Source organism: Felis catus, chromosome B1 (assembly GCF_018350175.1).
Source record: "Felis catus isolate Fca126 chromosome B1, F.catus_Fca126_mat1.0, whole genome shotgun sequence".
Taxonomy (NCBI): Eukaryota; Metazoa; Chordata; class Mammalia; order Carnivora; family Felidae; genus Felis; species Felis catus.
The window spans coordinates 25287478-25315019 of NC_058371.1; the positions used below are offsets into that span (position 1 = coordinate 25287478).

The 27542-nt window shown below is 39.2% G+C and overlaps 1 protein-coding gene across 12 annotated transcripts in view; it reads left to right on the forward strand.

Moving 5' to 3' along the window:
* Positions 1-27542, forward strand: part of DLC1 (DLC1 Rho GTPase activating protein) — a 484735-nt gene that overhangs the window by 302530 nt on the left and 154663 nt on the right. The window contains exon 7 of one of the 12 annotated variants that reach the window (XM_045055303.1): positions 23429-26009. The exons of 10 other annotated variants lie outside the window; for them this stretch is intronic. In XM_045055303.1, coding sequence (XP_044911238.1) covers positions 23429-23472 — 44 coding nt within the window. In that variant the 3' untranslated portion in view covers positions 23473-26009. Of the gene's footprint in view, positions 1-594; positions 899-23428; positions 26010-27542 lie in introns of those variants that run through there. One more of the 12 variants, XM_019828343.3, reaches the window with a different exon arrangement.

Here is a 27542-nt window from a genome sequence, read left to right on the forward strand (position 1 = left end):
TAAGTAGAAGCGTAGTTAGAGGGGAGGTATGAGGAGATGATTCATGTTTCCTTTAAAACTCAGGTATCCATTTCCTAGAGAATCCAGACTGATGTGTAGGATGCCGATGACAGCCATATTTTCCTTCCCACACCCACAGCTAAAGGTTGACCTTTCTCTGTCATAAATGGCCTCATCGAAAACCTTGACTTAGTAAAACACAGCGAGTCCATCAAATGCAAATGTGAATGAGAATTTACCGTGGAAGTTGAAGAGACCTCTACCTGCCACCCTCCCTCTCCTTCCCTGGCTTTTTTTGCCTCCTGCTCTGCCTTCCCCTTCAGAAGTGCAAGGTTACCTGGATTGCCCGGGAAGGAGATGTCTATTCAAGTTATTGAATAGACGAACGGCCGAGCATGTACCAAGTCAAGTTATTGGATTACACAGGAAGCCAGAATCATCTAGATAGCCACGAAGGCAGCCCGGGCGCTGCGCGAGCGTGTCGCTGGCTCATTTGTAAGCCTTTCCAGATGTGGCAGCCGCGCGCGCTTGGCCGCGGTCCAGGAGGCCGCCTGCAGTCGGCGCTTCCCGGGCCGCAGTGCGAGCCGCAATGCCGGGATCCTGAGGGCGCAGGGCTCGCCGGCGGCTCGCCCCCGGGCCCGGCGCGCACGCAGCCCGGCCGCCCCGCGCAGCGACGGCCCGCAGCCGCCGGAGGACACGGGCGGGAGGAGAGCGGCATGGTCGCGACGCCAGGGCTGCGCTGAAGTCCCTGGCGGGTGGATGGGGGACCCCGAGGCCCACGTGATGGCTCGGCCCCTGAGAGCCCCTCTCCGGAGGTCCTTTAGCGATCACATCCGAGACTCCACGGCTAGAGCCCTGGATGTCATTTGGAAAAACACCAGAGACAGAAGGCTGGCAGGTGAGGGGCGAATGGGGGAGGGTGGGATGAGAGGTATTAAAAGGAAAACAGTTCCATACACGGACGCAGATATTAACTCGGATAATTAATGATCTCATCGGCTGGATAAAGTTCCTCCCTGCCGTGGCAATGATTTCCATCTCCCTTCCTCTGGTATTTAGCATTTCTGGGATGTTTTTTTCTCTAATGCCTCTCTGGTTTCTGGTCTGATTATTTCTAGATAAGGTTTTATGAGAGGTGTGGGGGGGGGGTTTGTTGTTTCTTTTTTTTTTTTTTTCTTTTAACCTTGGAAAGAGAAGCAAGGTCGTTTTGAGTGTCAGGAAAGCAGTCGTGATGAGCAGCTTCAGGCAGAAGCACGGAGCTCTGCTGTGCTGGTGGGGGTCCGTCCGCCGTGGGGCTGGTCTGGCCCGAGGTGGCCTGGTCTCTGCAAGAGAGGGGCCTGGAAGGGCTGTGTGTCAGTGGAGTAATCTGCCCTGCCCTGTGAGAGCCTGCTGGTATTTCCTCTGGCAGCCTGGAGCTGCTCTGAGTTCCAAGCGGGTGTCAGGTATGCTGGAGGCAGGCGTTTGAAATATAATAAAACACAAATACAGTGGTGCAATTCAAACGTACTAGGGCTCATGTGACACCAGCCAAATGGCAGACTGTGTTTTAAGGGGTACACTAAAGAAACAGGAACTTCTGCCTGATCCTGGTATTAAGAATACGAATTGATATAATATAGCATTTTGCAATAAAATAATCTCTCTGAATTCAGGAAAGGTATCTTAGTCCTGTTTCATGGCTCCTCCTTGTTTGCTCTGTAAGTCTCTGTATTTATATCATCTATGTGAATGGGTCAGAAATGATATCTTCTTAACCTTTTTGGGTAATCCAGTTGTTTTTCATATCCGTATGAAGTTCTGAATTGTTAATATTACAAGTGGCCTCCAAGTGTCAACAGATTTCTGTGCTGTGTGTTATTGGCAAAAGGTCATTTGGCTTTCACCTAATAGCCCTGACATGACTTGAAGAGGGGAAATTTAAGGTTGGTGATTGTGATAAGACAGATTATGAAGATAACATGCTAGTTATATCCCCTTATAGGCTGTAAGCTTGTCCTAAATGCTCGTGAAAATCTTTCTCCTTGTTAAACCAGATAATACTGCCCAGTATAGGACAGAGTAAACAATGTCAAGTCTAATCAGAAAGTAAGAGAGAGAGAGAGAGCAAAAGATTTTAAATGTAGCCATTTTATTATGGCTTTAGGATAAATCTTTAGCAAAAGATTTTAAATGTAACCATTTTATTATGGCTTTAGAAAAATAAAACCTTTAAGAAACCCAACATTCCAATAAGTTTTTTTTAAGCTGTGTTATCTGGTGATAACAGTTTGCAATTGGCTAGAGGAAGTGTAAGAACTAAGATATAGGAGTATAAAGTCTACAACTATAATTGGTTGGCCCTTTCACAGCAAAAGTGTTTCCTTCATTGTTGTCTTATTTGACAAACCCATTGTCACAAATGGAAAGGTTCCACAAACAATGTCTTATTAAAGGTAACGCAAAAATATCTTGTGGTTTGGTGTTTTGAGAGTAAGACTAAATCAAACATTCCTGCTTCCCCTTATATTTTCATAAATGATGATATTTTTGACAGCTATTGGCCTCCTAGAATAAGGATATTATCCCTGGAAAGTTGCTGCCTCTGTCTTGTCATTCGTCTGTGTGTGTGTGTGTGTGTGTGTGTGTGTGTGTATTTGCCTATGTGTGTATACACACACACACACACACACACACACACACACACACACACAGAGTCTCTATGTGGCCAAAAATAGCATCTTAAAGCATCTTAAAGAAAAATAGCCACTTAAAGAAAAATAGTTACTTTTTATATGTGAGGAAAATTAAGCATTTCCACAGCTCTGACAGCAAATGGGATTTTAGCTGTCTATGTCCACCCAAGAAAGAAATTCTTTATGTTGCATAGTTTTTCTTTTTCTTTCCTTTTTTTTTTTTTTTTTTTGATATATATTGACCTCTTAGGCAGTTTACACAGTAGCAAATCCAGGTACTATACTTGAAAAGAAAGAATTTTGGCTACCACAACTGACTGATTACTGGGGACTTGGCCCTTTTCATGCCTCCCCTGTGCTTGGCGCATGGGTCATGGCTCAATCAATGTTTGTCAGATGGAGACTGATTTGGGGCACATCCAAACCTCAAGAGCACTTACTTCTCGTGTTCCCCTCAAACTTCTCCTTTTCACCCAACCTTCCCACTGACCAAAGGCTAAATAATACTTGTCAATTATCCACAAAAAGTCACTTCTCTAAACACCAGATACAATCCCTACTGTGTATCATACCACTTTGCCCTCTGTTGCGGAATGGAGGGAAGTAGAAAGTCCAGATCTCCTGCTTCACTTTATGTTGTGAAATTAATGAAGTGTCGTGTAAACAAGGTTTCGAAGCCTCTGAAGAAAATGCTTCTTTTAATACTACCTGAAATGTTATTTTCATGATGATCATTACTTTGATTAGGTTCATCAAGTTTCTCAAAAAGTAATCGGAGGTTTTAGTTTCTTCCAGAGATTTGTAGTGTTTGGCCACGGGAAAAAGTTTTAAGGTTCCTCGTTGGGTATTTTCTCTCTCAGTCAATCAATAAATCAATCTCTCTGTCTCGTGTGTGTGTGTGTGTGTGTGTGTGTATCTCCCTCTGTGTGTGTGTGTGCATGTGTGTATCTCCCCATCTCTGTGTGCATGTATCTCCCTCTGTCTCTCTGTCTCTCTGACACACAAATATACACACTCGATATAACTTAACAGTTCCTAGTTCTACTCTCCCAAATGATGTCCTGTGTATGAAAACCATCATTTACGTTTCCTTGCCTTAAAATCCTTATATATAAAACAGGGATTCTGCCTGTTATTTTTAAGGATCCCTGTCCCTATGTAAACAAAATACAGAATTGTTGCTGGGAAAAGACCTTCAAGCTGTAAGGGGTGATGGAACACACTGTCTTTTTTTTTTTTAACATTTATTTATTTTTGAGACAGAGAGAGACAGAGCATGAACGGGGAAGGGTCAGAGAGAGGGAGACACAGAATCCGAAACAGGCTCCAGGCTCTGAGCTGTCAGCACAGAGCCTGACGTGGGGCTCGAACCCACAGACCGCGAGATCATGACCTGAGCCAAAGTCGGCCGCTCAGCTGACTGAGCCACCCAGGCGCCCCTGGAACACACTGTCTTAATCGCATCCTCCTTCACATGGAATTGCCTTTTTCTGCCCAGCCACAACCCACAGGGTTTCTCTTACTCCTGTTCTCTCTACCACCAAGCTCACAGGTACACAGTCTCTTTCCTGAAAGCAGAGGATGGCGTCTACGTTTCAGGGAATTACAACTTTGAGGTTAACAGTGGTGATGGCGAGAGTAGACAGCCCTTCTCTGGACGAATTGTGCATCCGTCATAAACTCTAACATGTCCTCATGGCGCCTGTACTGCCTCCTCCCTCCCGTTGGGTACCCAGACTTCGTGCCTTTGTGGTGTATTTCATTCCTGAAGATCTGCTGCCCCTTAATCCTTTCAAATAGGGCTTCTTCGTCTTTTTTGTGCCAGTGGGTCTTTTTTGCATCCTGGTGAAGCCTGCAGATCACATCTCAGAATGATATTTTTTGGTGTATAAATAAAACACGTAGAATTATGAAGGAAATCATTTATAGTAAAATATAGTTATCAAGGTATTCCAAACACAAAATTGTTGTGTAGTAATAGAAAATGAATGAATTGTATCATAGATGAAGATGTTTAAAATATAGGGAAGTAAATATAAATTAAATGTTTTTTAAAGATACCAGTGTGCAGATTGTTATCGTTAGTTAGAAAAAGAGCATTAAACTATGTAGTAGTCTCTGATTCATCTCCTTGTCACCAAACATTATAGATAGAATACTGGGGAGCAAAATCCATATCTGGGTGGGCAATGTGCAAACTTTTAACTTTACTGTTTGGTGGCTGAATGGGGCCAGCAACGATGTCATGCGAACATCTGTGGAAGTCGATTGCACAAAACCACAATCGTGTGTGATCTGGGGTGAGTGTGATAACTCCCAAAACTCTAGGGTAGGAGTGAGTGTAAATGATATTTTGTGATAGCTGCACCAACTGTAATGTGATATGGAAAAGTCTGGTTTCTATTGGGGACAAAGTCACAGGGACAGCTAATGACATTGTGTGCGAGGCAGGGGGAGGTGACAGTTGGTCAACATTCATAATTGGAAGAAATGCCAAATTCCAGTTACAGTTTTGAGAAAATAATAATGAAAATTTTCCTCATCCAAGTTAATGGACGTCCTCTTCTACCCTTAGACCTTGAATTAAGAATCCCTACCATATCCTCACTTCAGCTTCCAAGTACTTCCAGTCAAAAATTCTCCTAGACTGAAATGCTGGGCTCTCATACATGAGATGGCTGGAATTCCTTGATGTATATTCGACAAACTCCGCAAACAAGTTTGGACTGATGTGCCAATAAGACTGCCTCTAAGGAAAAATAAAAGACACTAATATTCAGACTAGAAAGAGATAGGTAAGCTAAAAGAAAGAAAAACCCAGATGACACACATGCACGTAACTTCATCGGCTTGCAAAGTGGAATGGAGAAATAAACCAAAAAGAAATTAAATAAATTAGCCTTTATTTCATGGAATCTAATAAGGTAAGAACAGCTCACATAGCGTAAATCACACTGATTGTTTAAAAAGTATTCAATATAGGGCACCGGGGTGGCTCAGTCAGTTGAGCGTCCGACTTTGGCTCAGGTCACGCACAACCTCATGGTTTGTGGGTTCGAGCCTAGCATCGGACTCTGCTGTCAGTGCAGAGCCTGCTTCAGATCCTCTGTCCCCCGCTTTTCCCCAGGAAAATTTAGGAAAATCTCAATCCAAGTGAGGTTCAGTGGACATAGAACAAATTCAACATGAGATTGGATCCCCTGGGGGATTCTGTTGACTGTTCAGTATCTTCTATCTTTTGTGAAATAGAGTTTTACATTTCACCTGACTAGGTCTCCAATTCACTAGCAAAATGAATGTCTGATGTGCTCTGTAGTACATTGGCTCCCAATTCAATGGGGCATCAGGAATTCTGGCCCATTTCCCATGATGGGAAACCACAAACACTGACTCCTGTGAACTGTCTTCTGCTCATTGGTTCACAGAGGAAAGCAAGTAAGGGCATATTTAATGCCTTTTAACCAAGAGTGATGTATGCTTCAAAATATGCAGGTTCCTCTAGTAAACAAAGACTTCCCTGGATGCATGCAACGCTATGTTAACATTTTAAAGGGTTGGAGAGACAACCATTAATGGTGCTTCATGAGACCCTGTCACATTTCTGGAGGGTAGACGCAGTATGTATCTATTAAATTAGATATTACTATTCCAATAAAAGAGGAGCATGTTGATGTCAAGGTCGGCTCTGATGAGAGAAAACCTAATATATTGGCTCAGAGAGCTTGCTCTGACATCAGACTTCTGGGTTTGAATCCTGGCTCTTGCACTGGATAGCTTTGGGCAAGTCAGTCTGTTTCTTACCAATATAAAGAGGATGGTCATAGTACTTATGTCATAAAATTGTTTCAAAGATTAAATGAGCCACTGTGTAGAGTGCTTAGAAGAGTCACTGGCATATAGCGAAGCCAGAGTGAAACTCTGTCAGTTTGGTTGTTATAACCCAACTTCCCTTTTCCCCATGCCCTATGTCCTTTGAAGTTTCAGCCTGCTAACATGACATCACTATAATTTGTCTAAGCCTTTTGGGCAAAAATAGTTCAACCAGTCCAAAAATATAAAATAAAAGGTGAAATGTCAATGGCAAATGGACTTTATTTCCTTACCTCTGGAAGAAAAAAACAAAAACAAAAACGAAAAATCTAACGAAGATGACTTCTGTGCAGATCTTGCTGAATTGCAAAACGGAATGACTTGAGAATAATTGTTTTTGCACACTGATGAAGAAATCACTCCTTGCATGGCTTTGTCAGGCAACATATACAATATCTGAAAGTCTTCCCAAGCGAGTTGGAACCTGCTTTGAAAATTGCTATATAGATGGAGCCAAACATGGAATAGAGCACCAGCACGAGCAGGCTGGGGTTTCAAGCACGTGGCGCAGCTGTGGAATGGGAAAAAGTATGCTAAATGTCAAGGCTGCCACTTGAAAGGGATATTTGGGCCACCTCCCTTCCTGGAGCAAAACTTCTGCAACTTTCTTCATTTAAAATAGTATGTATAAGCTGTCTGAGTATTTTGCCAAAGGTCCTTATAACTATAATAACAAAATGTGCCCAAAGTCAAAGGCATGGTAGAAGGGATATATTATTTAGTTACAGGTATGCTTAAGGATCTGAAGCTATATCATAAAACCAAAACTTTATTTAAAAGAACATTCTACTGGAAGCTCTCTCTATTCCAGAGGAATTATTAAGGTATAGTTTGAAGTTAAACTTGTCATTGTATACGTTTTTCAATCTCTGATTATAGTAACTTGCTTTTAATAGTTATCATTCTTTTTTTTTTTATTGAAGCCTAGTTGCACACAATGTTACATTAGTTTTAGGTGTACAACATAGTGATTCAACAACTCTGTTTGTTAGGCTGTGCTCCCCACAAGTGTAGCTACCCTCTGTCACCATACAACACTATTACAATACCACTGGCTATATTCCCTATGCTGTACCTTTTCTCCCCATGACTTATTCATTCCGTAACTGGAAGCCTGTATCTCCCACTCCCCTTCACACATTCTGCTCATCACCCTGCCTCCAGCCATCTGGCAACCATCAAATTGGCCTCTGTATTTATGAGTCTGTTTCTATTTTTTGTTTATTCATTTGTCCTGGGTTTTTTTTTATTCTACATATAAGAGAAATCATATGGTATCTGTCTTTCTCTGACTTATTTCACTTAGCACTATACCCTAGATTCATCCATATTGTTGTAAAAGGCAAGATCTTATCCTTTTTTATGACTAATATTCCATTATATATATATATGAATATACACATTTATATATATGTATATGTATGTATATATGTATAATATATGTGTATGTGTATATATATATACACACACCACATATATATACACACCATATATTGTGTATATATATATATATATACACACCATATATTGTGTATATATATACATATATATATATATGTATATATATATATACACACACACACCACATTTTCTTTATCCATTCATGTATGGATGGACACTTGGATTGCTTCTATATCTTGGCTTTTGTAAATAATGTTGTAGTAAACCTAAGAGTGTATGTCTTTTCAAATTAGTGTTTTCATTTTCTTTGGGTAAACACCCTGTTGTGGAATTAAGGGATCATATGATATTTCTATTTTTAATTTTTTGAGGAACCTCCATATTGTATTCTACAGTGACTGCACCAATTTACATCCCACCAACAATGCAGGAAGGTTCCCTTTTCTCCACATCCTAACTAACACTTGTTATTTCTTCTCTTTTTGAGACCAGCCATTCTAACAGGTGTGAGGTGATACCTCATTGTGGTTTTGATTTGCATTTCCCTGATGATTAGTGACGTCGAGCATCTTTTCATGTACCTTTTGGCCATCTGTGTGTCTTCTGTAACCTGTCATTCTTGAACAAAGATGATATGGCATCCAGGAAGCACATGCTGGAATTATTTGTGTATGATGATGAGAGGAGTTGGCATTGATCCTCCTGTGCTCTTTCCCTGTTGCTTGTGAACAACCACCTAGGCTGAAAGCTCTAAAGGCATTGTCTTACTTAATCTTGAAAATAATCCAGAGAGGTATATACTACTGTTTTTATTCCCATTTAAGTATTTTCTTGGCATTACCTTAAAAATCTATTAGTGAGTATCCATGCACAGAACTCAGAAACACCCAAATCTATCAGTCATTACCAATTAATCTCACATATATTTATTGAGAGCCCATTGTATGCAAAACACTGTGCGAGGTAATGGTTGACAATAGGACTGTTGCCTGCCAGCCATGAATATGACACCTGAATTCTACCTTTGAACTCGAGCGGGGCCCTACATGGGAAAGTGAACTCCACTGTAGTGAGGAAGAATAAGCAGTGTCTCTTAAACACTGAGGGCTGTCTAAAACTCATCACTGATTTGTTCTTTAAACCACTGATTCTCAGGGAGATGAGGGAAGACACAGTGGTAAGGGACAGTATCAGAAAAAGCATATGCAGCTTTTAAAAATCTGCTCGATGGATTTATTGTTTTCAGAGTACAAACTGCGTCTTACAAAATGCTGAAGATAGAGAGGGGAAGCATGAGTGGGAGGGACGGAACATGAGTACCAAGATTGTACTTCCAAAATGTCATGGAGCGATAACTTTAATCATTTTTTTGAAGATGATATGCTGATGTTTTCCAAAGTTTAAGTATCCTAAAGTATAAAATATGTCACTGGCTAAAATAGGGTGCTCTTGTGATTCAGAAATCAGAATGAAAATTGGAAGTTGTACTTTAAATATCTCAATTGATGGCGGAGATCACTCTCAGATTTCAAAATACGTGGGCTGTAGAACTGAAATTGACTGTTGCAAGTCTTTTGTGATTCCACAGAATTTCTTAGGGAGTTGAACTGGAAACCAGGACATCTTCTTTTTTCCATCATAATTTGATGAATTTCCATCATAAGTTGAGATATCCATATTACATTTTTAAAGGAAAAGACAAATAATGATGGGTGAGTTGTATTAAAAATGTAATATAATTATTATATTATTAAATGTTACCAGTAACCAAAATTATGTTAGCTAAGCAATAAAAATAGTTAAGGAAATAGAATTCAATGATTAAATACATAATTATAGCGAAGCTCCATATACAAGATGATCTTTAAAAATTCTAGTCCATTTTGGATCAGTGACATCCTAGAGTGCTTTTGAGTAGTTTGAAAATTAATGATCACCTATTCAGTGAGTTATTAATGAAATCCATGAGAAAATTACCAAAGAATATAAGAATTCACATGAATACTGCTTTTATTAGCTTTCACATTTGTAATTAAAGCATATTTTGAATACTGACAATATGTTCATGTATCGTGGCCTCATTTTCTCTTAGGGGTGATTTTACTAGTGATTCCAAAGAATCTAGTTAATTTCAGTTTCTTAGTGTGACCAGTAGAGAGGCTGAAGGATGAAAGAAAGCAGGAAAGTTTTTAAGAATGAATGTTTCACTTTCAAATTAAGAGGCTTAGAGAAAGAGAAAGTATGGGACATGGCTCAGACACTGAACAGTCAAGAAGGCAGACAAAACATCCATCCACTGATGCAAAGAGTAACAAAGAGGGGTTTTGTACTGGATGGGAATAATCTTTTATTAAACTACAAATTAGCTAATATTGGTTGTGCCCTGACTATGTGATAGACAGAATGCTAGGAGGTAGAAAATACGCAAAGGTAATAACTGTGTCTGAATTTCAGTACTCTAGAGTCTATTTGGCAGGAAAAAGTGACCTACAGAGAAAACAAGATTCTAAGGCCTGATTCGACAGGTACCATAAGGTATTTGCTGACCAATCAGTACTTCCCTTCCCTCCCTCTCTCCCTGTTTCCTCTCTGCAGCATCAATTCACCTCTGGTCCAAATGTATTATAACAATAGGATATCCACACTGTTTTATCACCACTTGCTTTTCTGTATGGTGTTAGACTCATGCTCATTTGCACTCGAGTGAACATTATTTTTACATTAAAATTTCCTTGACACAACTACCTTTTAAAGTCATAATTATCTGGACGCCTGGGTGTCTCAGTTGGTTGATCATCCGACTTCAGCTCAGGTCATGATCTCTCGGTTCATGTGTTCGAGCCCCATATAGGGTTCGTTGCTGTCAGTGCAGAGCCTGCTTGGGATCCTCTGTCCTCCTCTCTGTGGGCCCCTTCACTGCTTGTGCATGCATGCACGTGTGTGTGCGTTCTCTCTCAAAAATAAACATGAAAAGAATTTAAAAGTCATGGCTATCACTTTTTCGCTATTGCTCACGGCAATGGAAGCATTTGAATCATTGCAGAAAAGAGTCTCTATGCCACTATGAGGATGTGTTAGTAGTGATGCGTGTGTGCATGCACATGCCAAGAGGGTGGTGTGAAGGTAAATATGGGCATTTCAGGTTGAAGTTGTTTTGCAGAGTAGCATTGGTACTTTCAGCCAGGTAAATTTTTTGGATGTCCCTCAGTGTTTGAAGAAATTCATACACTACTAGCTGGACTGATTCACCAAGTTGCTCCCTCCCCTGAATAGAATAAAACTTTAAAAAACCAAACAAAACATAAAGTACTCCACTATGATTTTACTCCACTTTACCTTAGGAAGCAGTAAGGTTTGCCCTCTTAGAAACAGTCATTGACCTACATCTTGCATTTAGCATTAACTCAAATGTGTTCCAGATCTAAAGTTCCATAAAGACTCGTGAGTGGCAGCCAAGAAGCAGAGAGCGCAAAGAAGGCATTTTTGTGATTTGCCAGGATTCAGACCCTGACTCCTGATTATTTGACAGTAAAAATATCTTCATGTTGAATTTGATCCTCCATAGCAGGACTTTCTAATCAGTAAATTATTTCAGTCAAAAACTGAAACACTCTCAATAAAAAACAAATTAATGACTTCTAGACAAAACCACCAAGACCTAGTGAAAAAACATGGCATATTACTGCTTGGTAAAATCTTGCTTGGGGATCTCTGAACATTCTGATGCCATATATCACTTTTCTCTCTCTGTCTTTTTTCAGTCATTTATTGACAGGAGCACATGTAGGCAATTTCAAACACATGCAAGTGCACACACACACACACACACACACACACACATGCCTCAGGAAGCCATAACTTCAAGGAACTCCTCCATAAAAGATTGAGGATTCCTGATTTACAGGATGCTGATGTGAAAGTCACAAGGTAGCATGTGGTTGTTGACGACTTGGGGTGGAGGTAGGAGCTCAGCACATTTAATGATGTCTAGACTTTGTTTTATCTTGCAGATTTTTTGTGACATAGTTAGCTTTTTGCAGACCACTCTCAAATCACTGACTCAGCATTCAATGTGGTTCTGTTTATCATGATCCATCATCTCTAATCTGGTTTTGAATAGCAGGATGTTGTAGGTCCAGATTGAAGTGTGACCTCTGAACGTTTTCTATTCATGCTTGATTACTATACGCTAGAGGTCTAGACAGTGTTATTGGTTTCTCACCAACATAAACATCTGGCAGAAAAAAAAAAACGAAACTAGATGAGTAAGAGCATTCCTAATCTACCTTACAATATGCTGTATTTAAAATAAAACTTTTTTTTTAAATGAAGCCCATCTCAGGTTGAAAAGGATGTCATCAAACATATTGTTTTTCAACTCTGATAAGACAGTCTTTGGACTATAATTTTTCACTGATGAAAACAAGTTTGAACATGTAATTGCCGAGTGCGGTAGAAACATCTTTCCTTTGTGCTTTAAAGGAAGCTAGAATTTCATTTAGGGAATTCCAGCCAAATGAAATTAGCACATGCATGTTGACTCATGCGTAGCTTGTGGATGGACAGATGAGATGACAAACCAGTGGGGACGGAGAAGAGAGATGATGGGGCCAAACCCACAGCAATGTGGGGATGTGTGTAGTATCAGATCTTCTCGAGTTTTATTTTACATGGGTTGATTATCATGTTCTAAGAGTTATTAGTTGTATTGAATCTATGCAGAGGGCTTTTTTAAGAGCCAGAATGCACCAGAGTAAAGTACCGTGACACTGAATCACAGGGGGAAACTGAGGCCCTTCCTTTATGCTGGGGCTGCAGACCACACCCAACCAAATACCAACAAAACATGCCCGCAGTGAAGACCACCAGGTTGGAGAATATAGACGGATGACAAGACAACCCAAAGTGTTTGCCTCACTCTTGCCTCTGTATACAGGTAGAATATACAACAATATTGGGAAAATAAGACTGGGAAGTTTACACTTAGATATTATAAATTTATGAAATGTACATTCAGTAACCAATTGCAATTTATATGCATGAGTTTGCATAATTTTAAGCTTATTTGTTTTCATTCTTTTTTCTTTCTTTTTTGGTAGGGTACAAAAGAAAGATAGAGAAACATTTCCTCTATTCCTTCAGTTTTGGGTTTGTTTGTTTTTGTTTGTTTGTTTTTTTGATGCATTGATTATTTAGAACCCAAGACTGTGTTTCCAACCAAAGCTCTCTGGCGCAGCATAATCATTGCACAACCAAAGATAAACACAGAGGGTAAACTTCAGAAAAATTATTTCAAAATAGTGCCTGAAAATCTATTGTAATAGATGCCCTTTGCACCATTTAAGATAATAACAACAGTCCGTGACCGGGCCCTCTGTACATACCCCAAGGATTAGCCAGCACATCAGAACCAAGCTTAAGAGTCTGGGGAAAGGGGGAAATAAAAGTTTAATTTTTAAAAAAAGAAAGAATGAAAGGAAAAAAGAACACGTGGCCTGGGAAGGGCATTAACAGGGAGGTGAGGGCAAACCACTGCTTGCTGATGCTGCCCTCTTGGAGACAGGACAATTGAATCTAAGCCACACACCCACCTCCTCAGTCACCACCACACACATTCCAAGCTCCCATTCTTGTGAGGCCAGTTCACAGAAAATGTTTTTATTTCTGTGACCCTGAGCACAACTCCTATTTTGCTGTGTAAAGATTCCCCGAGTGAACCCTCATGGCCTTATGTGATTAATCCCTACCACCGGCCCACACATACCCCAACTCTCAAACTTCTTTGTGATTATCTGCTCTTTTTCTTTACTTATCTTGTACTTAAGTGAGATACTGAGTTTAATCAGCTCACAATGCATAATTTCTCCTTCTTTGTAAGCTTTCTTTTCCTTGTTCCATATTTTTCTCCCTATTCTGACTTAAAATATTTTAACTGATTACTAAAAGACCATTACTTGAGCTCTCTACATAAAAGTGCATGTTTTCAAATCACAATAACTTATGCAATGTCTCTGTTTTTATATGGAGTCTAAGAAAATGGTGTTTGACAACTTTTATTAGGCTAGCAAAAAGCTGACCCCAGTACCATGTACCAATGGAGTTCTAAGGTCAAAAGCCAAGTGCTTTTAATAACTTTTTAAGAGTAGGTAATCATTGCTCACTTTGAAAACTGAAGCATGTACTAATTGCTTTTGTAAAACAAAGGTGATGTTGCTATAGCTAATGGTCCATGCACCCATACCCTGGGAAATCTGATCCCGGTATCTCATGTGACTTAAGTTGCTGTTTTCATAACATACTCATTGTTTTTTGATTCGATACAGTTTGGATAACATTTGAAATTGGTATCTTTGCTTTCTAAAAACCTTTTCTCTAAAACTATCTTTAGATATGTTATCAATTAATTGGTAGCAATATTACCTTTATTAAATATTTTAGACATACGAGAAACCCATGTATCAACCACTTAATTTAAGTAAGAAAAAAATTAAAGTTACTATTTTAAAATAGAAAATGTAAAATTACTGTGGGCCCCTCCTGGATCATATTTCCCTCCTTCATCCTCCCAGCTCCCCCTGCAATTCTCCAATCCTGAACTTAGTGTTGAATCATTCTCTTATTGCATGTTTTTATTACATATTTAAGTAACCTAAGGCATTATTAATTATTGTTTTGCACATTTAAAGTCTGAAGTGGTACCATACTGCAGTATCCTTCTGCAACTAACTTTGCTCAAAATGATATTTTTGACATTTATTCATGCTAAAACATAAAGATCATTTATTCTTACTTGCTGGTATGTAAATATGTCATGATCTATATATCTGTTATCCTCTTGAGAGGCATTTAGATTGTTTCCAGTTATATGCTATTGCAGGCATCTGTTATTAGTAGTACTATTGCTCATACCTCCATGTACATATGTATAGAAGTTTCTGTATGGAAGAGTAATTCATCTAAGGAGAGAACTTCATATTCTAACATATGCACATCTTACATAGCCAAATTGTTCAACACGTTTTACACACCCACCAATGATACATAATACCCAATACAGAAGATAATTTATCAAATGCTATAAAAGTCATAGAATATTTACTTTGAAAAACATAAAAATGTAAATGGTATAGGTAATATAGTAAGAGTCAATTTTATATATATGTGAAAAAATATATGCATATATACATACATATATATGTATACATATATTTGTATACAGATAATAAGCTTATGTATGTATATCATATATATAATTGTATCATGAAGAATTTTTAAATTTTAATAGAATTAAGCAAAGACTAGATGAGTAAGGTTTGGAATGAAGGTTATAAATAATGTTTCATTTTAGTGTGTTTTTTTGTGTAGGTCAGCTAAAGTGCAATTAAGTACCTGTTTAAAGGTGATAATAAAGAACATGTGGAATATATATACACACAATGAAATATTATTCATCCATAAAAATGAATGAAATCTTGCCATTTACAACAATATGGATGGCACTAGAGTAAGATGCTGTGTGAAATAAATCAGAGAAAGACAAATACCCCATGATTTCACTCAGATGTGCAATTTAAGAAACCAAACAAGGAAAGAGGAAGAGAGAGAGACAAACCAAGGAACAGACTCTTAATTACAGAGGACAAACTTGATGGTGAACAGAGGGGAAGTGTGGGTAGGAGGGTGGGTGAAATAGGCGGGGGGATTAAGGAGTGTATTTTTCATGGTGAGCAAAGGGTGATGTATATGGAAATGCTGAATCACTACATTGCACGCCTGAAACTAATATAACACTGCATGTTAACTATTCTGGAATTTAACGTTTTTTTAAAGGTGATAATAAACTAAGTTCATTTTTGCCATTCTGAGCCTGTATTTGGGTACAAATGCAGCAGAGGTAGATGATTAGAATAGAAAATGGAAAGAAAGTCTATCTAAGAATTAGAGGAAGTGAAAATAATCTGATTCAGGGATAAACATCCTCCCAATGACCTATATTAAGAAACACTTAGAGGGGCGCCTGGGTGGCTCGGTCGATTGAGTGTCCGACTTTGGCTTAGGTCATGGTCTCGCGGTCTGTGGGTTCAAGCCCCGTGTCGGGCTCTGTGCTGACAGCTCAGAGTCTGGAGACTGCTTCGGATTCTGTGTCTCCCTCTCTCTCTGCCCCTCCCCTGCTCATGCTTTGTCTCTTTCTCTCTCTGTCAAAAATAAACATTAAAAATTTTAAAAAAATAAACAGAAGAATATCTACAAGATACCTCCTCCCCCCCCACACAAATCCCTTGAAGGCTTCCAGGAAGACCAAGGGTTTTCTGGAACTAAGTATGAAAATCTGGCATAGGGGACCAACTATTTGAATGTCATTGAAAAATGACTCTGTCCTCAAACAAATAATTATCTTCAAGTGGAGGAAGTATTAATTTGCAAAAATTAATTAATCTATAAGCATAGATTGTCTTTTTTAATTCTACTCTATCAAAGGAGTAAATAATGACACTTTAATTTTTAAATGTCTTTTATGAGAAAAGCATCATGTTTTAAAATTATGTGCATGTCGGGGCGCCTGGGTGGCGCAGTCGGTTAAGCGTCCGACTTCAGCCAGGTCACGATCTTGCAGTCCGTGGGTTCGAGCCCCGCGTCGGGCTCTGGGCTGATGGCTCAGAGCCTGGAGCCTGTTTCCGATTCTGTGTCTCCCTCTCTCTCTGCCCCTCCCCCGTTCATGCTCTGTCTCTCTCTGTCCCAAAAATAAATAAAAAACGTTGGAAAAAAATATTAAAAAAAAAAAAATTATGTGCATGTTAAAAACCCATGTCTCCACGTAAACATTTTCCCAGAGAGATATTTAACTAACGATACTTATTCAGTTTTGAATAAACTACGGAACACGGACATGGAGACCTCTGCACTTGTGTTCATCCATCCACCTAGCAGTCTTTCCTGTCACCATATGGATAAGTTGGGAGCAACACACTAGATTGTGTTGGGAAGGTATCTGTTGTCATCTTAAAACTGGGGATATAATCAGCCCCTTACAGTTGCCTGGCAATTTTGGTGAGTTTAGTTTCTTCAGTTAAATAATCTCTTTTCATTTTACTAAGGTGACCACAAGTCATTTCGTGTCCAAAAGGTCATAGGCCATACTTTGTAAAACGTGTGTTGATTTTCATCATCATATGATTATCCTCCTAATTTTAATGCCTTTTATCATTTCTCACGGAATATATTCCCCTCAAGTAATTCTTTAAATTCTTTCTCTTCTTTTCTTCAAAATATAAACCACTTTCCCTTCTCTGTAGTCTCCTAATTTCAGTTTGAACTTCTCTCTGATGACCATCACTTCTGTACCTGATTTACTTATTCAGTCACAATCACTGTCGGCATTATTAATATTTTTAGCACACCTGACGTGATTGACATTTAGAATGAACATTCTCTTCCAAGGAAGTAGCACCCAAGAGGAGACAGAGAAAAACTTGTAGCAAGAGTTTTTAAGCCCCCTTTTTCTTCAGACTCAGAAATAATGTGAAGTTGAAGGGTTTGTTTAATTTAATTAGTTAATTAATTAGTTGTATATATAATATAATTCCAGTGTAATTAACATACAGTGATATATTAGTTTCAGGTGTAAAATATAGTGATTTGACAATTCTATGTATTACTCAGTGATCATCATCATAAGTGTACTCTTAATGCCCATCTCCTAATTCACCCATCCCCCCACCCACCTCCCCTCTGATAAACTGCCAATTTGTTCTCTATAGAGTCTGTTGCTTTGTTTTTTAATTTGCTCATTTGTTTTTTAAATTCCACATATGAGTGAGATCATATGGTATTTGTCTTTCGCTGTCTTATTTCACTTTGCATTATACTCTCTGGATCCTTCCATGTTGTTACAAATGGCAAGGTTTCATTCTTTTTTATGGCTGAGTAATATTGCTATATATATATATATATATGTATATATATATATATATACATATATGTATATGTATATACACACACACCCACATATATATGCATACATATATATACATTATACACACACACACACACACACACACACATAAACGTATATATATTTATATGCCACATCTTCATATCCATTCATCTTTGGATGGACACGTAGGTTGCTAACATATTTTAGCTATTGTTAATAATGCTGCAATATACATAGGGGTGCATATGTGCTTTCAAATTAGTGTTTTCATATTCTTTGGGTAGAATTACTATATCATATAGTCATTCTATTTTTATTGAGGAACCCCTATACTGTTTTCCACAATGGCCACCCAGTTTGCATTCCCAGGCAGTGCATGAGGGGTTCCTTTTCTCCGCATCCTCCCCACCACTAGTTTCTTGTGTTTTTTATTTTAGCCATTCTGACAGGTGTGAGTTGGTATTTCATTGTGGTTTTGATTTGTATTTCCCTGATCATGAGTGATGTTGAGCATCTTTTCATGTGTCTGTTAGCCATCTGCATGTATTCTTTGGAGAAATATCTGATCATGTCTTGTGCCCATTTTTTAGTTGTATTGTTTTGGGGTTTTTTTGGTGTTGGGTTGCATAAGTTCTTAATATATTTTGGATACTAACCCCTTATCAAACATATAATTTGCAAATATCTTCTCCCATTCAGTAGATTGTATTTTTGTTTATTGATTACTATGCAGAAGCTTTTTATTTTGATGTATCCTAATAGTGTATTTTTGCTTTTGTTCACCTAGCCTCAGGAGACATATCTAGAAAAATGTTGCCACAGCCAGTGTCAGAGAAACTATTGTCTCTTCATTCTTCTAGAATTTTTATGGTTTCAGGTCTCACATTTAGGTCCTTAATCCATTTGAGTTTATTTTATTTTATTGTATTTTAATGTTTTTATGTATTTTTGAAGGAGAGAGAGAGACAGAGCATCAATGGGGGAGGAGCAGAGAGAGAGGGAGACACAGAATCTGAAGCAGGCTCCAGGCTCTGAGCTGTCAGCACAGAGCCCGATGCAGGGCTCGAACCCACAAACTGTGAGATCATGACCTGAGCCAAAGTCGGACACTTAATCAACTGAGCCACCCAGGCACCCCCATTTGAGTTTATTTTTATGTACAGTGTAAGAAAGTGGTCCAGTTTCATTCTTTTGCATGTAGCCATCCAGTTTTCCCAACGCCATTGGCTGAAGAGACTATCTTTTTCCCGTGGGATAATCTTGCCTCCTTTGTCATAGATTAAAAGATTGAAGTTTTTCCTCAACTTCTTGATACCTAATTTTAACTGGACTCCTAACATGCAGTGCTAGCCTCTGATCAGTTTTCCTTGCATTGTTGTTTAATGCTTGCCTGACGCAATGAAGTAGATTCTGTTATGAGCCTTGTCTTACAAATGAGGAAACATGTCCAGGGATGTTAAGTAACTTGCCAAAAATCACTTGATACGTCCAAAATTGAGCTTCTTCACTTTCCCATATGACTTGTCTTTTTCATATCAGTTCATGGCAGTCATGTTTGACTCCTCTCTTCTTTCACACCCCACCTGCCTTCCATCAGCCAATCATGTCAGCTCTCCCTGCAAAATACGTGGAGAATCCAGCCACTTGGCACCACTCTCACTGCTACCACCCTGGACCAGGCTACCATCACCTTGAACCTGTATCCTTAACTGCCTCTTAACTGCCCTCCCTACTCCTACCCTTGTCCCCTCCTATAATTTCTTTCCAATGTGGCAGAGTGCTATTTTTAGACATAAATCATGTCCTGTCACTCCTCACCTGAAGACCCTCCAGTATCTTTCCCTCACATTCAGAATAAAATCCCTTCTATGGTCAAGAAATCCTTGCCTGACCCAGACCTGCCTGCCTCTCCTTCTTTACCTTATATTCCTTCCCCAAGTCACTCCACTCCATGCTCTTTGGCCTCTTTGCTGTTCCATGGCCATTGCTGTTCACTCATTCTGAAAAACTCTTTTCTTAGATAGTCACTTGGCTTTCTCCTTCACTCATGCATGTATTCACTAAAATATTAACCTCTACTGAAAGGACTTTCTGGATCACTTTATTAAAATCAAATTCTCCTATCAACCAGTTGCCATCCATTTATCCTAGAATGTTATATATGCTTGTTTATTGTCTGTCTCTCCGTCTGGAATCGAAGCTTCTCCTTGAGGCCAGGAACTTAGTATTGTACACCTAGGAATTCCTAGTGCTTCAAACAGTGCCTGACACACAAACATTTGTGGAGTGATTTAGACCAAATGAACACACACATACTGCCAATGCAGAAATGCATAAGTGAATATCATATATGAAAATGCACAAGTATGTTTTGTGCAGGACCAACTAAGAGGAAAACTAGATTTCGGGGAGTAGATGCAACATGTCCACCTCATACTCTTTCTAAATCAATCAAAATACTCAGAAGCTGTTCGAATCAGTAACCCCTGCCTTATACTCACTTGTGTGGCTTTTTCATAAAGTATTTCTAGATTATATTCTTGCTTCAATGTTGATAGTTCCCAAAGTTCAAATGATATGAGAGTTATACTTGTATTCATCTATGATCAGTCTCCTTTCTCTCTCTATCTCTCTCTCTTTCTGTCTCTCTGTCTCTCCCCCTCCCTCCCTCCCTACCTCCCTCCCTGTCTGTCCTAGCCACACCTTTAAATTCTGATCCTGTATCTTCAGCTGTTTACAGGACATGTCCAATAAATGTTAAATGTTGGAGGTTTTGTAACATCAGATTCAAATCAGTCCCAAGGTTAACCTCATTCTCTATTGTTCAGAGTCTGTTCCCCTTCTACCGGTTGCCTCCCTTCCCCTTCATCCCTTACAAGGAGTCAGTCACCTAATCCTATCGATTCTACTTTCTGTGTGTCCCTGTATCCGCCCCTTCCTTTCTAGTCCCACACGCACCACCATGGCACAGACTGCCTTTATCCTCACCTAGATAAAGCTGACGTCTTGTAAGTTTCTGCCTGTGACTCCAGCGTCACTCAGGCCACCCCATCTTCATTTTGTCACTGTTTTTACTCAAAAGCCTTCAATGTCATGTAATTCCAGGCACAGAAAACCCAAACACTTCTACCTGCTTGTGAAGATGCTGGGTTTACCTAGCTCCACTTACTTCAGTCATTCTTGTTTCTTTACTGTCCCGCCAAAGCACCGGCTTCCTTTCTCTAGAGGTTGCTCCTGTTCTCCAACAAATGTAGCATGATCCCCTTAACCCAACTTGTCACTTTCCAATTCCTTTCTCTTCGTAACCTTTACAACAATGTCAGCCTTTACTGACGTCCCTTTTATCTGAAGTCTTGTAGCACTTAGCCGATTTTTAAAATGTTTGTAATGAATGATACGCTTCTTTTTATTTAGTTCAGCTTGTTGCTGCTGTTTCATATGTTAGCCCTCTCTACCCAATTAGATAGGAATCTACTTGAACAGAAAAAACATCTCTCGTACTTGTATACAGCACTGGTATGCACCCGCATAGCATACCAGCACTTTTTTTTCAGGCAGCATACGCACACACACCCGTTCAAATAAGTCAACATTCCCATTGCTTACTCAGAGAAAACAAGTTTACATGCCAGTTGAGGTAGAGCAGGTAGGAAAGAAATGAGGGAAATGGGATGGGTTTGGAAAAGTTATGAATTCATTTTAAGATTGTAGTGTCTATATAATAACCATCATAGTAGTAGTAGTAGTAATAATAATAATAATAATAATAAGGCACTGATTCCCCACATCCCATAGTCAGAGGCACATTTACAATGAAGCTAATGAAACATCAGAATCCCTCATTTGCACATTTCCCTATAAGGTCCCAAGGGAACCCTAGTGCTGTCTTCACATGTTTTTGTTAAACTCGTGAAATTAAGATATTCTAACCACTCAATTCAGATCTGCATGATTCACAGCAGTGGATTGTCTGTGGGCATTCTGCATTTATAATATCTCATGTTGGACGGTACTGAGGGGGTCAGGGCCTTTTGTATCCATAATTTTCATGCCAAGCACCACTGTAGTGACTAGGTGAGCATTTTTAAATCAGGATGTTTATCCTTTTTATCGTCTCGTCGTTTCCTTAGGCACAAAATGAAATTGGGTGCTCTCAGACTACCTTTGGACTATCTCCTGCCCAAATGAGAAATGGCAAACCCTAGACAAACAGGAAACCAAGTGTCGAAGAGATACAAACTGATTTTCCTTGAGGACCTACTATGTTCCAACAGTGCGCATAAGTCACTGATCTCCATAAGTGCTGCAGTGGCTAAGGCAGATGATTTTCCCCTCTGACAAGTGAGAAAACTCAAGCTCAAAATGTTAAGTGACTTATTGTAAGTCACACGACTAGAAAGAGTTTGAATTTGGGTGTGAGTTCAGTTCTCCTGAATCCAAAGTCCATGATGTTCCTAAACCTTACAGGACTAAAGCAAAAATCAGAAAGTAAATGTTCCAAATAAATGGGGACATACATGACTAACCATTTTAAGAACCTAAGAAAGATCTGAATACTCTCCCTTCTGCATATTTTTTCCATAGTATATTTATGTACACAAAATGTAAAAATGTTGTTTCTTTCCTTGTATTTCTCTGTGTTTTCTTGATCTATTACTTCAGGAAATTCAGAGTAAAGCTGCAGTTTCCTTCGTGAAGTCGAGGATTTATAATTCGTCAGTCCCTAAAGAAAAACGTGAAGGGGAGTGGGGGGGGGCGGCGTGAAAGATCTGAAGAGTTTGGCGTGTGACGCCCAGGCTATTTATCTTCAGGTGCTGGAACGTTGTGTTTCTGTCACCCTGGCACTTGTGATTCGCGGCGTGATCCCGGTTGAGATAGCAGCCTCTCTAAAGCAATAAGAGTGAATTGGAACTTGCTGTGCTTAAGTAATTACTTAATTGTGGCTCCCTGCCATTCAACAGTCTTGGAGAAACCTGTAGTTAGTCGTTCCATGTATTTTATTTCAAGGTGACTTTTGATTATTTCCCTCTTGTATTAGATAGTTTTGTAGCTAGAAAATAGCTGTGTCATTGCTTTGATACAATGCCTACAAGCTAGTCAGTAAACACATCGTGAGAGAGAGAGATGGAGAGACAGAGCGAGTGCTATTAAATTCCCATGCGTTCCAGCAAGGACAGCTGGTTTGGATTAGGAGAATGTTCTACCTTCAGCATGCAGCTTTCCCACAGCTTCGATTCCTCTTTTTATTTATTTATTTATTTTTCCTGTAGCTGACATAAACAGTCGGCATCACATCCTGTATTCGGTTAACATTTTTTGATACAATCAAGATATTTCACTAAATTATTTTTAATGCTGAATACAGCAGACATTTCGTTATTCAGGAATCTGCAAACATTCACACGATGACTAAAATATGCAAAGTGGATTATGTCACACAAGATCATCACTAACAATAGCTATAGTGCTGTTCACTTGCTCAATAGGCATGTGAGACTTTTTACCTTTTTTCTTTTTCTTTTCCTTTTTTTTTTTTTTTTTTTTTTTTAAGGTAAGCATATGAAGTCCTGGGAACTGCCTGACAAGATTAGATAGATAATTCTCATGAGACAACTTGGTTTTGTGACACAAGTGACGACCACCATGGAAAACCGTTTTAGGACATCCAGATTGCAGTTCTACAAAAGTTTGGGGTGGAACTTGGTCCCTGATCGTATCTTCCAATACAAACAGGACAGTGCACAGACCTCAAATAATAGGGGGTCTGATACTACAAAATGTGTTTAAGGAATATCCTTCATTCTACACACTAATCAATACGTTACTGGTAGACATTATTGTTCCAAGTCACCTATAGCCATTCCAGAGAGCCTACCCTTGCCGCTAGCCTAGTGAAACTATTTTAGAAATCTGTGACAAGTAAAGTCACTGTTACTACAGAAATGTAGGCTAGCTAAGACCTTGTTGGAATTCTTAGGAATTTTGAAAGCTTGAGTTACATCGTAATAAATACGTATGATCACTTACAAACGTTTAAGACTTTTTTTTTCATCCATTCAATCAGAGGTCATGAGTCAAGAGTTTTGATTTGTATTCCCCACTCTAGAACTAAACCAGTTCTGTGAGATGAGCAAGTCGGTACCTCATGTGATCTTCATATTCTTTATCTGGAGATACGGGGTTTTCCAAATATGCTATATACCTAAACATTCATTCATTGCTATGCTGTATTGTAGTGAAAAGGTCTAAGACACGGGCTCTACTCTCAAGACAGTTACATTAACCATAGACACAGTAAAGAGGGCAATATTCTTTCATTTCACAAACGGGAATTGAGTACCTCACTCTGCCACATGCTGCAAAGATGGCTGTGGATGTTAATGCCCCCCAGTGCTGTGAGCATTACAAGGAAGCTGTCCCTGGAATTGTCTGGAAAGTGCTAATGGCAGAAGTAGGAATGGGACTGGGTTAATAAGTTCAGGCACATGAGACAAGGTGCAAGGAGATAAATAACTAATAATGTCATTGATTAATCTTTTGTACGGCAGATACTGCTACAGGCTTTTCATACATTTATCCCGAAGTCTCACAAAAATACAGTGAGGTAGGTGTTAACTTTCCCCCGTTATTGTAGTAGGCAAAATTTAAACTTACCCCAGTAGACTGATCTCTTCCAAGATCATACAGTAAGTGAGGGAGTCAGGATTTGAATCCAGGGTCTGTGCCCTTAACCAGCACTCTTCTGCCTTCTAAATATTTGTTAAATGAACTCCAAATATTTTGTTAATGTGAAGTGATTGTTAGTCATAACACAACCTCAGTATATGAATCACAAAGAAAGAATATATGTTATATTCAGAACTTCCATCTGTGAGTGAGTCACAAATCTACATCCCTTTCCCTTACTGCTAGAGATCCTTTTCATTTCCTTTTTTCTTTTCCTTTTTTTTTTTTTTAACTATGGTTTGGTTTTTCTCCAGTCAGCAGGTTTTCCAATGATATCTGTTAATTGAGGGTGTGGTGAGGTTAGGAGACAGCTAATGAAATTTTATTCCATTTTACTTTGATCATCATCCTAAGATGAGTACATGTAGCATAGCCCCCCCACCCCTGCCGTTAGCTATTCTGCTGTGAAAAGTAGACCAGCCATCATTTACACATTCATTCAATAAAATGACCAAAATTGGAAAAAAATTTAAGATACGGCATATAGTTTTCTTTTCCATCAGCATTCAGGTGTCTTATCTTGTTCTTCAACTGCCTAGAAAATTTAGAGAAATATACATAACATACAGAAATCTGGATGGTCATCCCAGCAGGCAGCAACTAACTTAGAAGACAGTCTGCCCTTGAATGGATAGGAAGAGTGTCTTGACTTATGTCCACATATCCATTAAGGCCCAGCACTAGTTACTTCTCATTTCTACATTTACAATTTCCTTTCAGGCATTTTATCCAAGTGTTTTTTTTTCTTTATCTCTTTTTTTTGGGGGGGGGGAGGGGAGAGTGGGATTTCCCAGTTGAGACCACAACATTCTGAGGAGATGAATACACCTAGAAATCTGGTGTATTTGTGTAATCTGAAATCTGGCCTCCCAAATATTTAGTAGACTACTTAGATCCCTAAGCTGTTATGTTTTCAAGGATTTTTGCAAAAAGGATTTTGCAAATTAAAGGAAAGACCGCATTCACCCAAACTTTAGATGGTTACTATAGTTAACATCTGGGCTGTGTCCTGAGATCAACGCTACAGTGATGAAGTCCAGATGTTAAAACTTACCAATGTTTTTGTTACTTCTAAGCATTTGCTGCCTTTGTTGGTTTTTTTTTTTTTCAGACTCTGACTTCTTAATACATGAAGGTATTAGAGAAGAAGGGGAAATGAAATTAGCATATGGCATGAACCCAGAGTAACTGAATTCCTCCTCTTTCGAAGCACACTTTCAGGCCCTCACAGGATATGCAGCCTGTGGGAAGGCAGGCTCCAGGGCCTGCTCATCAGATAAAGATATTTCCATTCAGTTGCTATTTTCAATTAAAATAGGCTATGTGAGGGGCGCCTGGGTGGCTCAGTTGGTTAAGCGCCTGACTTCGGTTCAGGTCATGATCATGGTTCCAGCCCAGCATCAGGCTATGTGCTGACAGCTCGGAGCCTAGAGCCTGTTTCGGAGTCGGTCTGTCTGTCTGTCTGTCTTGTCTCTCTCTCTCTCTCTCTCTCTCTCTCTCTCTCTCTGCCCCTACCCCTGCTCATGCCCTCTCTTTCTCTCTTATAAGTAAATAAACAAACATTACAAAAATTTTTAAATAGGCTATGTGATTGATTAAGTCTTTTCAGATTTAATATTGTGCACTAAAGAAACAGGAAGAGGAATTAAATCAATAATAAATATTCCAAAATGTTTACAGTTGTCTTTTCATCTGATTTTAGTTGTATGTATGCACAGAAATCTGTATCTATACATATATAAACACACACACACTGTATATATTGTCCTAGAGGAGAGGAAACCACCACTCATTCAGCAGCAACCACATTGCAGCAGAGACGTGTTACAGTGAGCATCCGAGGACAGGTTGAAAAAGGCATTGTTAGTCCCTGACATCCATGTGAAGAAGTTAAGAAAATCCCCAATAACAATTTCTTCCTTCGGGGCATCTGGTGGCTCAGTCGGTTGAACGACCAACTTCGGCTCAGGTCATGATCTCACGGTTTGTGAGTTCAAGCCCCACATCGGTCTCTGTGCTGACAGCTCAGAGCCTGGAGCCTGCTTTGGATTCTGTGTCTCCCTCTCTCTCTGCCCCTCCCCTGCTCGTGCTCTGTCTCTCTCTGCCTCAGAAATAATAAACATTAAAAAAAATTTTTTTTTGATATTTCTTCCTTCAAAACCCACTTTAGTTTTGTATCCCTTAATTTATCTAAAATATTTGCATGGCCATCCCAATGTTTATAGCAGCACTATCAACAATAGCCAAAGTATGGAAAGAGCCCAAATGTCCATCGGTGGATGAATGGAGAAAGAAGAGGTGGTATATATATACAATGGAGTATTACTCAGCAATCAAAAAGAATGAAATCTTGCCATTTGCAATGAAGTGGATGGAACTAGAGGGTATTATGCTAAGCAGAATTAGTCAGAGAAAGACAAATATCATACAACTTCACTTATATGAGGACTTTAAGACACAGAACAAATGAACATAAGGGAAGGGAAGCAAAAATGATATAAAACCAGGACTATTTACAGAAAGTGGAAGTCTGGGGGTACATGGATGCCTCAGTTAGTTAAGCCTCTGACTACGGCTCAAGTCATGATCTCACAGTTCCTGAGCCCCGCATCCAGTTCTGTGATGACAGCTCAGAGCCTGCAGCCTGCTTTGGATTCTGTATCTTCCTCTCTCTCTGCCCCTCCCCCACTCTCTGTCTGTCTGTCCCTCTCAAAAAAATTAATTAATTTTTTAAAAATGGAAGTCTGTTTAAGAACTGAAACCAGAGGGAAGCCAGGAAACAGTTCTTAACTCCCTCTCTTGAGCCATTACTGTTTGGTCAGAGTTCTTAACAGGACAGTTGTAATGGGATCTTTCTTTGGAGCATCATGTGATATCTTTGCTTACTTTTCTACATGATGAAACTTCAGATATCTGAAAGCAAGCAAAAAAAGATATCC